The sequence below is a fragment of the Oryzias melastigma genome, linkage group LG13 (assembly GCF_002922805.2).
Source record: "Oryzias melastigma strain HK-1 linkage group LG13, ASM292280v2, whole genome shotgun sequence".
Classification (NCBI taxonomy): domain Eukaryota; kingdom Metazoa; phylum Chordata; class Actinopteri; order Beloniformes; family Adrianichthyidae; genus Oryzias; species Oryzias melastigma.
Window position 1 is genome coordinate 6509536 of NC_050524.1, and position 13752 is coordinate 6523287.

Below are 13752 nucleotides of genomic sequence, written 5' to 3' on the forward strand. Positions count from 1 at the left end.
TTGCACCTTACATGTTACTCCTGTAAACTCATTAATAATTCTAATAACTCAGCAGTAGTGTGGGAGACTTAAACCAACAGATATTTTTTTTTAAATAATGAACTATAAACTATTGCGTGGCTAAAAAAACAGCATTATTTCTTTAGGGGTTCTTTTCAAATACTGCTAAAAACAACATGCAGTTTTGTATTTTATACCTCTTTTGCCCATAAAAAAAGAAATTAGATTCCATCCGCATATCCTCAGTGACCCATTTCTTCCCTAAGTCAACCTTGCAGTGAGAAATTATTACTTGCATGCCAGTTTATCACTGTAGGGACTCTTAATCCACTTTCAAATGTGCACCACAGCAGTGGAATGGTTTGGGCCATGGGTGGCCAGCCAGTCCAGCATAAAGAACTAAAAATACATGACACATTTGCAAGGAGTCTCACAATAAAAGCCTTTTTTTCCCAAAACTCCAGCAGACACTTGCATGGATAATGTCACTAAGGAAATGTTGAGCATCTTTAGAGCTTGTTTACTCAGCTGGATATCTGGGTGTCTTTTCTTTGTGATTCAAAGCATTTTTTTTACATTTATGTCAGAAAAAACGAGGTATGACTCAGAGAAATCGGTTGATCATCGGCTTAAACTTGAATGGAGTTTGTGTGACAGTCGGAGATCAGTGTGTGAGAAAAGTTTTCACAAAACTCATGGATTCTTTTTGTTTCCAAACACATTGAAGTTTGACATAAAGAGTTTGTTTCCTAGTGGGATGATACTTCATCTGCAACCCAAAGAGGTTTCAAACACTCAGCAGTGAAATAGCTGATGAGAGCTGTGATTGTATTTCCTTTTTTTTGTGTCGGCTCCTGCAAAAAACTCTCAAGCAACGCTTTCTAGCGCAGTGTTCTCTCTTTCAAGGTCTCATTTCATTTTTGTTGATATTTAGCAAGTGGAGAAAAATTGTTATTTTCCTTTGTAAGATGACTCTAAAAGGGTGAAGTTTTAAATTGTTGAAGTTTCTATTTTTCTTCTGTAAAAAGCCTTTTGAAAACTGGGTACTTTCAGGGCACAACATAAAAAGTGCATTTGTTATTCAAATAATTATCCCGAACTTTCTTTAATAAATGGCCTACAAGGGTCAAATACCCTGTACTGAGCATAAAAATAGGTGAATGTGGAGTTAAAAAAAATCCTTCCAAGAAGAAAAGTTGCAAGAATCATCCACCTTTATAAGATAGAATTATACACCTTTTAAAAGAGACAATCTGCACTGACCAGATGCAGTAAAGAAAAAAAGTGCAGTTACACATGGCAGACATTCCCAACACATGATTACGTTGATTTACATTGATTACATAAACATGTAATAACTGTAAAACGTTGTATATCAGTGAAAGGCCGCTCCAGAATCCACTGGAATTACCCTAATTGTGTTAACAGTAGAGGTTGTGGGGAAAAAATCCATTTGGCGATACTTGTATTCATTTAAAATAATGACAAGCCAATATGTAGTTAATTATTTACTTCTGTTTACTACTTGTGTGCCCTAAGCACTATGAATTTGTGAGTAAAAGCAACTCATATGTGAGATACAGTTGTGATCATTAAATAAAATAAAGTTTCCATTGTGTTAATATGAAAGGTGAATTCATATTCAGGTAGAGTTTTTTTTTTTTAAGTCATGCTCTTTAAAAAAGTTACAAAAATTGTTCTGGTACCGTCTTGGGATACATCGCATTACATATTGGATTGTAAGACGAGCATCATGTGTTGTATTGCCAGACTCTTGTATAATGAGATGTTTCATCTCAAGAAGCTCTATCCTCATATTTTTTATTTAAATATCAAATAAATAAATATAATTCATACCCCTAGTTAACAGTTTATGACCATCAGTTAATAGTTGAAGAGTTACGTTAGTCGAAAATATTGTTGAAAGCATTAAAGTAGAAAGGTAGGAAAAAATCCTCAGATTGTTTGTTTAGCAGATGTTCCTGAAACAGGCGGGAAAAGGAAGTTAAATGGACCTACTTAGATCAGTAAGACAGGACAGATTTTGGGTGCAGGACGATCTATAGGTAGCCTGATGCCTTAGGGAGTGATTACTGATAGAGATCAGGGCTGCCACTGATCAAGCTGTGAACCACAGCAGTAACATCCGTGGTGGCCCCACATGTGCTTGTCCACATCGCCTCCACTGCCCAGGGATCGGGAGCCTGGGCGGTGACCTTGCTAGCTCTGCTGGCCCCTGGGCAGGGGAGCTTGCTACGCTGTCCACCACACGGCTGGCTCACAAGTTATGCGGGCAAACACTGGTGGGGCCACCACAGAAACTGCAGACAAACCCATGGATTTCTCCTTTTTTTACCTTTCTGACTGCACAAGTAATAGCACTGTTCAAGTGATAAGTTTGTGCTCTGTGCATGAATTTATAAAATTAGACAATCAGAGTGTCGTCTATGCGGACATCATACGAGAAATTGTGTATCAAAAGCGCACCTGGTTTGTGTTAGTAAAGAGACAGTATTTAAACCTTAGAAATGACTAGATAGACAACTCCCGGCCTCGAGGGCTGCTATGTGTGCATGATATCCAGATTTTCAAGGGCCACTCATGACCGATTATGGCGTGTCCAGCCAATCAGATCATGCCAGAGGAGGGTATGTTGGAAAACATCCAGTCCTGGGGTTGCCTTTCGCTGGACTAGAGTGTGGGATAAGGGCAACACACAACAGCATCACAAAATACTTCACAGTACACATATCACACACATGACAGCTCCATATGTCCCTTGAGGGGGTTGTGCATGCCCCGAGGGTAGTGTAAGCCACACCTGGACTCCATTTAAAACCCTCCATGAGCCCAAACAACTCGAAAACCCGCATTACTCAAATAGGTCAAACCCCCATGTGAGTGACTAAGACATTAGGCAGGACAAGTTTATCCATACAGCTTAACTGGTGTCCAAATCCAGGCCTCGAGGGCCGATATCCTACATGTTTTTTAGCCAATTGAAGCTCATTACTGGCAAAACACACCTGATCCAGGTAGTCAGCCGCAGGTGAGACAGGATTTCTGGAAAACCAGCAGGAGGAGGCCGGCCCTCAAGGCCAAGATTTGGACACCCCTAATATACAGGGTTGTTCAACCCTGACAGACAGAACATAAATAAATTTTAAGGAGGAACAAATGCATTTCAACTATAAATTAACCATAAAACCAGAATGACTTCGAACCACGACTGCTTTGAAACACGTTGAGATGCAGAAAACATGGCGAGGCTTTAAAAACCTGAAATATACGGTTATGGTAATCAACAATATGCAAACAGCTGGTGATTAGAACCTGATGTGAACCCAACTGAAAACAGAATCTAAAAAACAGATGACAAGAAGAAAGAAAAAGAAAAATTAACCTGCATTTATACTCAGTTAAGTGTTGGAACAATCCGTAATATGAGTGACTGAAAGTACTTTAGAAATCATGAAACTATAAAGTTTTTGAGATAGAATCAATCTAAAGACCCATTAGTGAAGAATTTTGAATTCTACTCTATTTTTCTGTGAATAAAGATCATTTTTTATCAGCTCTCATTAAAAACTGGTTGCAGAATTTCGGAAGGCTTTTCAGCAAAGTTTTGGAACAGCTCGACAAAAAAGAATTGCAATAATTCGGTCCAAATTAATTATTCACCGGGCTTGGAAACATTCATTTTTTTCCTTGCAGATCCAGATTCAACTTGTTCATATGATTAAGAGTGTTCGACAAAGTGGGGAATCCACACGGGTCCTCCAGCTCAGAAGAGTTCCTCCTTTTATTTTGGAAGCTGCTGTACTGGGTTCAAAAGTTAGTCGGCATAAAAGGAAAGCTTGTATCCTCGTAATAGACATCTCATGGCGCAGCAAAGCGCCAAATCACTGGGGAGGTCATCATTAAGAGCAGGGTTTTTTTAACTATCTGTGACGATAAGCTAAAAACAAATGCAAAATTGAGAAAAAATAAAGAAGTCTGACATTTTTGTTTACTTGTTGCACGGATTCCCTGGGGAATCTGGCCTTAACTTTGTTTGACAACAGTCCTTAGAGATGCAATCCTTAGAGTTAGACCACACTTGGCTGCAACGACAAATTACCAACAGAATTAGCTTTAAAAGATCTATTTTGATTGATCTACGTTGATTTATTGTAAAGCACTCCCAGTGGTCTTTTAATTAAGGTTCAAAAAATGAATGGATGGACCCAAATGTAAAGGATTCTCAAATTTAAAGTGGTTCATTCTGAAGCTCCATCTATCTAAATCATAATATGAGAAAATGAACATTTTTTGCCAAAATTAAAAAATAAATAAAGCCTGAGTTGACCCCCCCAGTCATGAGAATCAGAATGGAGCGGAGCAGTATACTTGTGGCCCACTGATTGTATTCCCTTTGTCGCTGCTACATCTTTTTTACCATCTTCTTCTGATTCACTTGAATAAATAAACATTCAGAAATGCAATTTTCAGCTTAATTTTCTTTAAATATGTCCTCCATCAAGAAAAAAGTGGCACAAGAACATGTTAAAAGCACCAAAAACACTATTTTCTTTGGAGTGGATCTTAAAACCTCCTCGAGAGAATAATTTTTTAAAACATTTAAAACAATATAATTTTTTACTTATAGAAGTATAGATGTTAGATCACTACTGTTTTTGAAAATATGTTAGCAGTGATGCAAGCAGACAAGCTTCAAGCAGGATCTTCTTTACAGCAGCATTGAAGAAAAAGCTGAAATCTTTTACTAGCAATACCAGAAGAGGCTGGTTCGAAACCCAGCTGGGTCATTCTGTGTGGAGTTTACATGATCTCCTCGTTCATGTGTGGGTTTTCTGCAGGCACTACGGTTCTCTCCCATAGTCCAAAAACATGCTCCATGCCCCTAGGTGTGCATGTGAGTAAACATGTGACCCTGAAATAGACTGGCAACCTGTTCAGGGTGTACCCGGCCTTCGTCCAACAGTAGCTGGATCGACTCCAGCAGCACCACGACTCCGAAAGCCATTCAGTGGGTTCAGAAAATGAATGGATCGTCATGACAGTCTGGGCAGACCTGAATGTAAAGGATTCTCACATTTAAAGTGGTTCATTCTGAACACAGAAACAGTGTTTATAAATCTTCCACAGCTCTGAAATTTGCTCATAATGTGAGAAAATAAAGTTTTTGTTTAGCAAAAAGAAACAAATGGGTAATGCCAAAACATGCATAAATAGAAGAATTATTGATGAAGGAAACTAATTTAGTTAGTTTTCATGTGTTAATATATATATAATTTAATGTATCCATAAGACATTTATTAAGATTTTCCTTTAGCACCTAAATGAGCTGTTAGTGTTGACAGTATTTTGAATCTTGTTTAAATGAAAACAGCGCAGCTTCAAAAAAGCAAACAGTACCAACCTGCTGTATAATAAGCTGCTTCCTTGTCATCACTCGGCTCCTCTCTCAAACAGACTCCAACTGTCACATCCCAGCTGTCAGTGGATGAATTTACATATGTGACAGGATCATAGAGGAGCCATTCTCTGCTTGGTTCATGCTTTCACAATGGACCATGTAAAAACACGAGGTTTTTGCTTTCTTTTCCCGGGTCCTGTTTTTCCCTTGTTTTGTGTTTGTGTTGGTGGGTTGGTGGTTTAGTTCAATTAAAAGAGTGAAAACAGAGCAACCTAACACCAGCTGCCTCATGTCTTTCTTATTATTAGCGGCTAATGATGTTGTGAGCTACAGTCTGCGGTGCATTCACCCCACCAGGAGGCAAAGTCCATTGGAAAGCCATTGTTCATCGTTAGCGTTTAGTTAATGTATATTAGACATGGGGATCTCTGCTGTTTTGGCCCTTTTTTCACATGAAAATGGCATTCTGTCATACTTCAGGAAATTGATGGTTCAGTTTGTTTTACTCTCTGAAGCGACTGTTTTCACTTTTCATCAGAAAGAATGTTAAAGACCCTCTCAGATGATCTTTTTTGTCACTTTCAAAATCCTCCTAGTGGTCTTGTGCAGTTTTTATTCAAAATCATAAAAACGTGTTGTTTTCTTGGACATAGTTTCTGCATAGTTTGGCTAGAAATTCATCTCTGAGTTGTGGGCGGGACAATTGGCGCAACTTACCGATAACTGAGAGCTCTTTGTTTGCATACTCTCCCGCTAGCTTACAGCCCGATTTTAGCTTCTACGTTAAAAGGACGAGTCTTTTCAAATGACATTTTTGTCAGCTCCAGATTCTCAACGATTTTAATAAAGAAATGGTGTTTTTATGAGTATAAGGCACGATTTTTGCATAGTTTGGCCAAGTGTGCGACTTTTACGTGATTTTTAAGAGAATTAACCACTAGAGGGCACTCTAGGATTGTGTACCAGTATTTGTTACTAACAACAATGAAGAGCATGGGTGGCCAAAGTGGGCCCCATTTGGCCCATCAAAGGTCATCTTTTGGGCCACCAAGTTGTGGCTGTGGAAGCCGTGGAGTATAGTTACCCGTTTCCCATTGATTCTCTTTGATGTTTCTAAAACTCAACAACTGTAATATTTTTTTGGCCTCCGGGCGGCGCTGTTAGCACTTTCTTTGCCAACGGCTTTAGGTAAAAAAACCTCCAAGTGAGACAGCCTCTGGCTTTTTTGGGGTTAGAAATTCCCAAGAGCCTTCACGGTCACTTCCCATGCTTTTAGCGGCCGTTTTTAGCTAGCCAAGACAGAGCGACAACGGCAGTAGCAAACGGATAGTGTCAAAAAAACAAAGACCAGCTCCATGACTCTCATTGGGATCCCAGTTTGCTGTTTTCATTGGGAAAAAAAAATCTTCAGCTTGCTCTTGTTTTAGTCAGTGAGGCCTTGCTGCTAAAGGTTTCAAAAATAAATGTTACTTACTTTTTATTCCTGCTAACGTGTTACCTTAATGAATACAGAGTCAAAATAAATAAATGAAACCATATTCTTTATTTTCTCCTTTTATTTTTGATATGCAAAAAAATATTGTATTTGGACCAGGATCCTATTTAGATTTCGGCCTTTTGAGCGAAAATGTTTGGGCACCCCTGATGTAGAGGAAGAAGTTCCGCTCAATCCCAAGCCTCGTTCACACCGGGCATGTGAGCCAGATGTAATGTAAATGCAGATGTAGATGTAAATGAGCATTCTTGAAGGTAAGTTTAGCATATCGTGCTCACACCAAACTGTAACTACCCAATACTAGCCAACGTCTGCTGCTTAGAGTTGAAAGACGCTGAAATGTCAAAGTGGTGCAAATCTTGGGAATCTTGCTCCAGGCTTTTGTCTTTCACAGCTGTATTCCACTATATGAAAGAATTGGTGTCTCATTATTGCGGCCAGGTATAATTCAAGTCATCCATAAGCACCACTAAATCCGAGTCCCTGATTGGTCAAAGTTTAACTGGTTTCGCTTTCAATGACCTAGTATTTTGTACATAGAGCCCTAAAATGGTCATAGAAATTTGCTAGCAATGCATGAACATGAGAGTTTAGAACGTAGAAGCCTGAAGAAGCCGTATTTACACGCTTTTACATAGACTTTTCATTGGAAGGGGTCGCTTGAACGAGGGGGGTATGAACATAGATTTGGACTGGGCTTGGCGAAACTGTTCCAAAACAACACAGAAGATGAAAATTTTAAAAATTCAACAGATTTTGTGAATAAAAGTCATATAAAGGGTTTAGTTGACTTATTAGCATGTTCTTAATGTCATGGTTTTCGGAATAATTGTTCATATGTGTCATGAAGCTAAAGAAGTATCAGTGTCTCAAGGTAGTGAAGTGCATATATTCCGTCTTTATTGTTTTCTATTAGACCTTCAGAATTTGTCTTTCAAGATAAAATATGTGTTCTTAGTCCCCAATTTTTTGGGATAAATTTCTCCCTAAAGGGAAACTCATCCTTCATTGCGACCTATATTTGAGTTTATTCTTCTTTATTATTCCTTTTTTTTGGATTGTGCAACTTCTACTCCAGAGCAATTTATAATCCAAAAAAATGATGATCAGAAACTCAATGTTAAGCTTAATTTTCTTTATATATATATATATGTCCTCCATCATAAAAATGCCACAAGAACATTTTAGAAACACCAAAAAAAAATTTTCATCGGAGTGGGTCTTCAAGAACCTCAACAGACAGGAAATAGTTTACTCGCCTGTCAACCACATTTCCATACTTTATGAATCGACTGTCAGCGTTTGCTATTATTTTCTTTAAAAACTTTCAATCATTTTAATTTCAGTCGTACTTTTATACCCTGCTGTCCCTCCAAACATGTTATATCATAATTACCCTCTCTCCGTTTTAGACAGCAGGATTTTTGCAGCTGACAAGTCCCCTGGGATACATAATTATTCCTCAGTTTTCTTCAGTTCACTTTATCAACACTCCCACCCCCTTTTTTTATTTATTTTTTTTAGAACTCTGATTAGACTCTTGCTGTGCTGACGCTTCAAGTCTTATGCGGTTCAGTTAGAGTTTTTCAATGCAAAATGTTGCTCCACACATATTTTATACTTGCTTGACTTTCTAATCAGATGTCATAAAAAATAGTGACTTTTCATACTTTGGGGATGGTAAAATCCCCAAACGGTTTCACTTAGAACTGTGTGGATTTCTAAAAAAGTAAGTGGTGGGAAAACGTATTGACCGTAATGCTAAGTGACAGCATGAAATGTGCTTGAGAGAGGATGATTTGATGATATGAGCGTTTCCTCTGGTTTCCTGTTACCCTTGTCTTCTCACTCAATTTGGAACTTTGATGATCTACTATGCAGTGTACCTTTTACTTCACTGAACCACACATTTTCCCATAAAAGCAAAGATAAGTAGCTTTTATGAACCATACATCAGATGGCTCGTATGCAGCAAATACTGCCGCCAGACCGTAAAGGAAAAAAAAAAACACTCAATGCAAAATTGTGTTTGTTTTTTTGACAGAGCAAACAAGGTTTCTACTTGTAGGTTTGGCTTCCTGTTCAAATCCCAGCTGGGTCCTTTCAGAGTGGAACAGTTCCCACTGCGACTGTTTGTGTTTTGGTTAATTGGGTTTCCTCCCTCGGTCCAGAAACATGCCCGTTAGGTTAACTGGTGATGCTGAATTGAGCAGGATGGTTATTGTGCACGGTTGTTTGTCTGGACCGTTCTGAGCGTAGCCTTCCACACGTCTGATGTTAGCTGGGATGGGATCCAGAATTTTTCAGCGCTGAGTCGGATTTAAAAAAAAAAAAAAAGTCTAGTTTTGCTCTTTAAGGAGAACTTTAATCCTTTCTGACACTTGCTTTGGGGTTCAGCTAAGGATTGTGAAGTTGATCCTAATTCAAAGGTTTTTATACAACTTTCTATCAAAATCTTGTTTTTTATTACAACCCTTTTTTAGACTTTATGTGTCTGAGCTTTGGTTTGCTTGTTGTCTTGTCTGAATTTTGGTATTTCTTTATCGAACGTGATGCAGCTTCTTTTGTTTTCTTGTTTTTGGCTTTCAAATCCCAGTTTGATGCTGATTTATCTAGTTTGACTAAATAAAAAAAGTGGTTTGAGCTCTGAAGAAAAACTTTCCCACACCAAGAAGATTGAGCCTAAATTCGATTCCCACCTTCACAGACTTACTTCCTGCTGACCACCTGGATCAGGAAATCCCAGACTGATCAGATGAGCTCACCTGATCCAGGTATCCAGCTGGAAAACAAATGAAATAGATCAGGAGGGATCAAAATTGTGCAGATCATCCTGCAATGTCATATTTAGGTGGTAACATTTGAAATTATACTCATATTTTTTGTACTTTTTCTCTAAAAGTAATTCAGATTGTATTCTATAGAGTAGGGGTGGGCAGACTTTTTGACTCGTGCACCATGAATGCCCCCGGGCCAGAGTTTGCCCCCACCTGCTATAGAAACTTGTGGATTTAGTTTCTTGAAGACCCACTTTGATGAAAACTGTTTTTAACATGCTCTTGTGGCATTTATCTGATTATGGAGGACACATGTAAAGAAAAATCATTTTAAATTTCCATTTCTGAGTATTATTTAATTCAAATTGTTGTGAATCAGGAGTAGAAGAAAAAAACCCGTTTGAAAACAGAGTGTGTAGTTTCGCAAAAAAATACACCACAAGCTCCCTGCTCCACTGTATGATGACTCATCTAATTATAGACATTGGCTATGTCTGAATTCGCACCTTGGAGTGCTTTAGAATTTAAAAGCAATTTGGACACCATGATCACTACTTTTCTCTCTTTTTTTAAAACACTGGGTATCAGGTCGCCGATTTCATGAAGTGAAAATCGAATCATTACAAACATTTCATGGCTTCTATTTGTGACTCTACTGTGTTCAGATGATGAAAATGTGGATGGTTTATTAAAAATTTACATGACATCTTTTTTTCACAAAACTTATTTGACTGCAAGGCATTGTGGTCTATATTCACTACTGTAGTGAGCATCGATGTATGCTAGTCTTTCGCAAAGATTTATGGGACATTTCTAGTGCTCTTAATTTTGGAATTAGTAGATTTGGACAGCACTAGAAAATGGCAAACACACTAGATAGTGATTTGAGAAGGAATTCGGACGTAGCTAATTAGATCCATGTGCGTCTACTGGTAACTGGCTCAAAGCTGTTCGCCTGGATAACCCCAATATTGGCTGACATTTTTGTTGCACTGGTTGGAGTTGTGAGGGACTGTAAGCTAGCGGGAGAGAAGGTCAACAGAGAGCTCTCAGCAACCAACAGATTCTCACTCCCAAATCGCCACGTATGGACGTTTGGTTTGGGCCCCTTCCAGGTTACTCTTTGGGTGTCCACAACTTGACATTTTTTGACGTGCTGACTGTTTCCATTAAACCAGGGGTCTACAACAACTGTTACCAGTCTGAGGGCCGTTCGGTACCAGGCCACAGGCGTTAATCAGGGATCCCCGACATTCGGGACGTGGATCTGTACCCTAACCCAAATCTGGTACTTTAATCCAGTTCCACATCTGTTACCACGTCCAGTACTGTGTCCTTAGGTTTGGGGACCCCTGATTTAACGGAAACAGCTAAAAAACCATGAGCTAGGGACACCCAAAGCTTAAATAAGTGACATGGAGGGGGCCCAAACCATACGTCCATATATGACGAGTTGTGTAGCAGCAACAGGGACGGGGTTGTGCTGTACCAGCGATCCTGCCTACAACTCAGAAGTAGTAACTCTAATAAACTCCTAACGTTCTGCAGAAACTAAGTTCTACAAATTAAAGATGTTTTTTTATTTTCACTAAAAAAACAGCATAATCATGAAAGAACACTTTGAAAAAAGTCTAAAAAAAGGATTGGAGTGGGACTTTAATCCTGTTAGTATACTTTAAATTATGATCAATACTGTTCACATTTCCTTAAAAATATGTCTAGATTATCAAAAGTAACAGGCTTTTGCACAAATTACACAAAATTCAGCCAACCCCATCCAATTTGAATTATTTTGTGTGACGAAATGACAGTGAATATAATACGGGTCATTTTGTCATTTATTTTCCAGACTTTGCCAGAGCTGTTGCAGCACGGCCCATTTCTTATGCAGCCGTGCTACGGATGAAGCAGGACAGCTCCTTGTCGGTGCTCACGCCACGCAGCAGACCTTCACACCGCCACAGCGGTGGTCTGGGGAATCCTGGCTGGCCTGCTTTTTCCATTCTACCTCCGTCTGCTCTGACTTTGCTCAGCTCTCAGGAGGACCACAGGAGTGAAGGTGAAATCAATGCTTCAGCCAAACCCATGCTTTGATTGTGCAACAATGCCAAAACTGAAAAAAAAAAAAAAAGGGCATCAGCCAAACTGCTTTTTAATGGGATGGTTTTTGCCGCAGGTTCTCTTGCTAAAAGTAATGAATGACTTATTTACACACCATAATATTTATGAGTTAGTTTATTAATTTAAGTGGAAGAGAGACAAACTATGCAAAAATATCATCCTTTCAATGTCAACTCCATCCTTTTCTTAGAAAGCTCTGCATTCTTCTCAATGGACACCTCTCCTGCTGCTCTGTGCAGCACTGAAACCTAAATTTTGAGCAAATGCATCACTCGAGCTGAGATGGAGTCAGCCTCACCTGCTGAATTGAACCAAACCAAACGGGCGAAGACTCCAGCGCCCGCCTGAGCTCCTCCAGACATGATTGGTGTGACTGACTGCACTCTTTATTTCTCAGCACTCTGCCAACACGCCTCCACTTCTGTTCTCACGCTTTTGTTTTTTTTTTCCTGCAGGCTTCCTGTCTGTTTAGATCTGCTCTAGAAATGAATCTTACCCACCTATTATCACTCTGCAAGGTCTGCAGTGACTGGGGTCGAGCCCTTTGTGAAATTGAAGTGGGATCACGGCAATATCCAGCTCTCTTTGGGTTCCTGTCAGTATGGAGGTTATAAATATAATAAAAATCATTTTAAGAAGGAAAGGTTTGATACCTCACGTGTAACGTGGAAACAACAACTTCTGTTGTGGTTCAAGAAATCAATGTTTGTAATCATAGGAGTTAAACTGCAATATTTGATCAATCACATCATATTCCCTACATCTGGAGAGCTTGATTAATATACATTGATAGGCATTGCCTAATTTATTAATACCGTCATAATATATTTATCCACAATAAATTACCTTTATTTAGACATTTTTTTTGCTATTTTTTTTATTCACTCAGTGTAATTTTAGCTTCTTTTGGGATTTTTTTCTGCTTTTGATGTCATTATCACAGTGTAGCTTTAATACGACACACATCTCTGTAACCCAGGCAAAGGTGATGCTTCTACATTGTCAGAATGACAAGCCCATTACAGCACTGCACATGACTGATGTTCAGAGGATGACAAAAAAAAGAAGTATGGCTGCTTTGGAGCTGTGACTGACTGATGGCCGTGTACACACACTTGTACTACCACTTGTAATCTTGTGTGTGATTGTGGTTGCTGCTCCAGAGATACACACACCAATCAGACCTGTAACTCTGATTCTATTTTTAAATGATCACAGAATGGGATAAAATTGACTTCAGAGTTGAGATCAGCAGGTCAAATGCAACATTAGATGCTTTTAAGTCCATCTGACTCAATTTAGTTTTGCCAAAGGCCTCAAACTGAACTTTCTTCTTTAAATCACTGGAAAGTATTTATTAAAATAGGACTAGATCAAGGTGCTTTTGTGTTGTTTGTTTGAGCTTTCATGTCCAGACTATTTTCAAGCAGTAGAAAGAAACAAACCCTTCACTGAGAATATGACAGCTAGAAGAGGCATTCAGAACTCTCGCCACTGACCAAATTACTAATTTAAAAATCATTCACACCGTACGCGATTAACGTGGCGGAGGCGGACAGTTTCAATGTTAATTCAGTGGAACAGTGGCAACTTGAGGTGATCTGAATTCCTGCGGCGCAATTTGAGCAACGGGGAGCAACTCAATTTTAGCGACGAGGTGCAAATTGGGTGGCATGGCCAAAATTTAAATATCTGAAGTTTGACAGGTCGCTGCGTCGCATTTGCCAATCAGGAACTCAGCTTTGGGCATGTGAGGTTTTCGAATATTAATCCATTAATAACTGATATTAATGCATAGAGTGTTTTTGTCCTAAAATTCCATCTTTCTCCTTAACCCGGTGGAGCTGCAGGTATACAGAGCTCATCTGGCTACTTTATGGCGAAGGTGGGATACACTCTGGAGAGATGGCCGGTTTTCGCTCCCGCGGCGGAGCTCACTC

The 13752-nt window shown here is 39.1% G+C and overlaps 1 protein-coding gene across 1 annotated transcript in view; it reads left to right on the forward strand.

The window, feature by feature from the left end:
• cntn5 (contactin 5) overlaps positions 1-13752 on the forward strand; it is a gene marked incomplete at its 5' end in the record, with an annotated part of 141210 nt that overhangs the window by 15380 nt on the left and 112078 nt on the right. Inside the window, 1 exon segment of the mRNA XM_024277809.2 lies at positions 11541-11750. Within this exon segment, the coding sequence (XP_024133577.1) occupies positions 11541-11750 (210 nt within the window).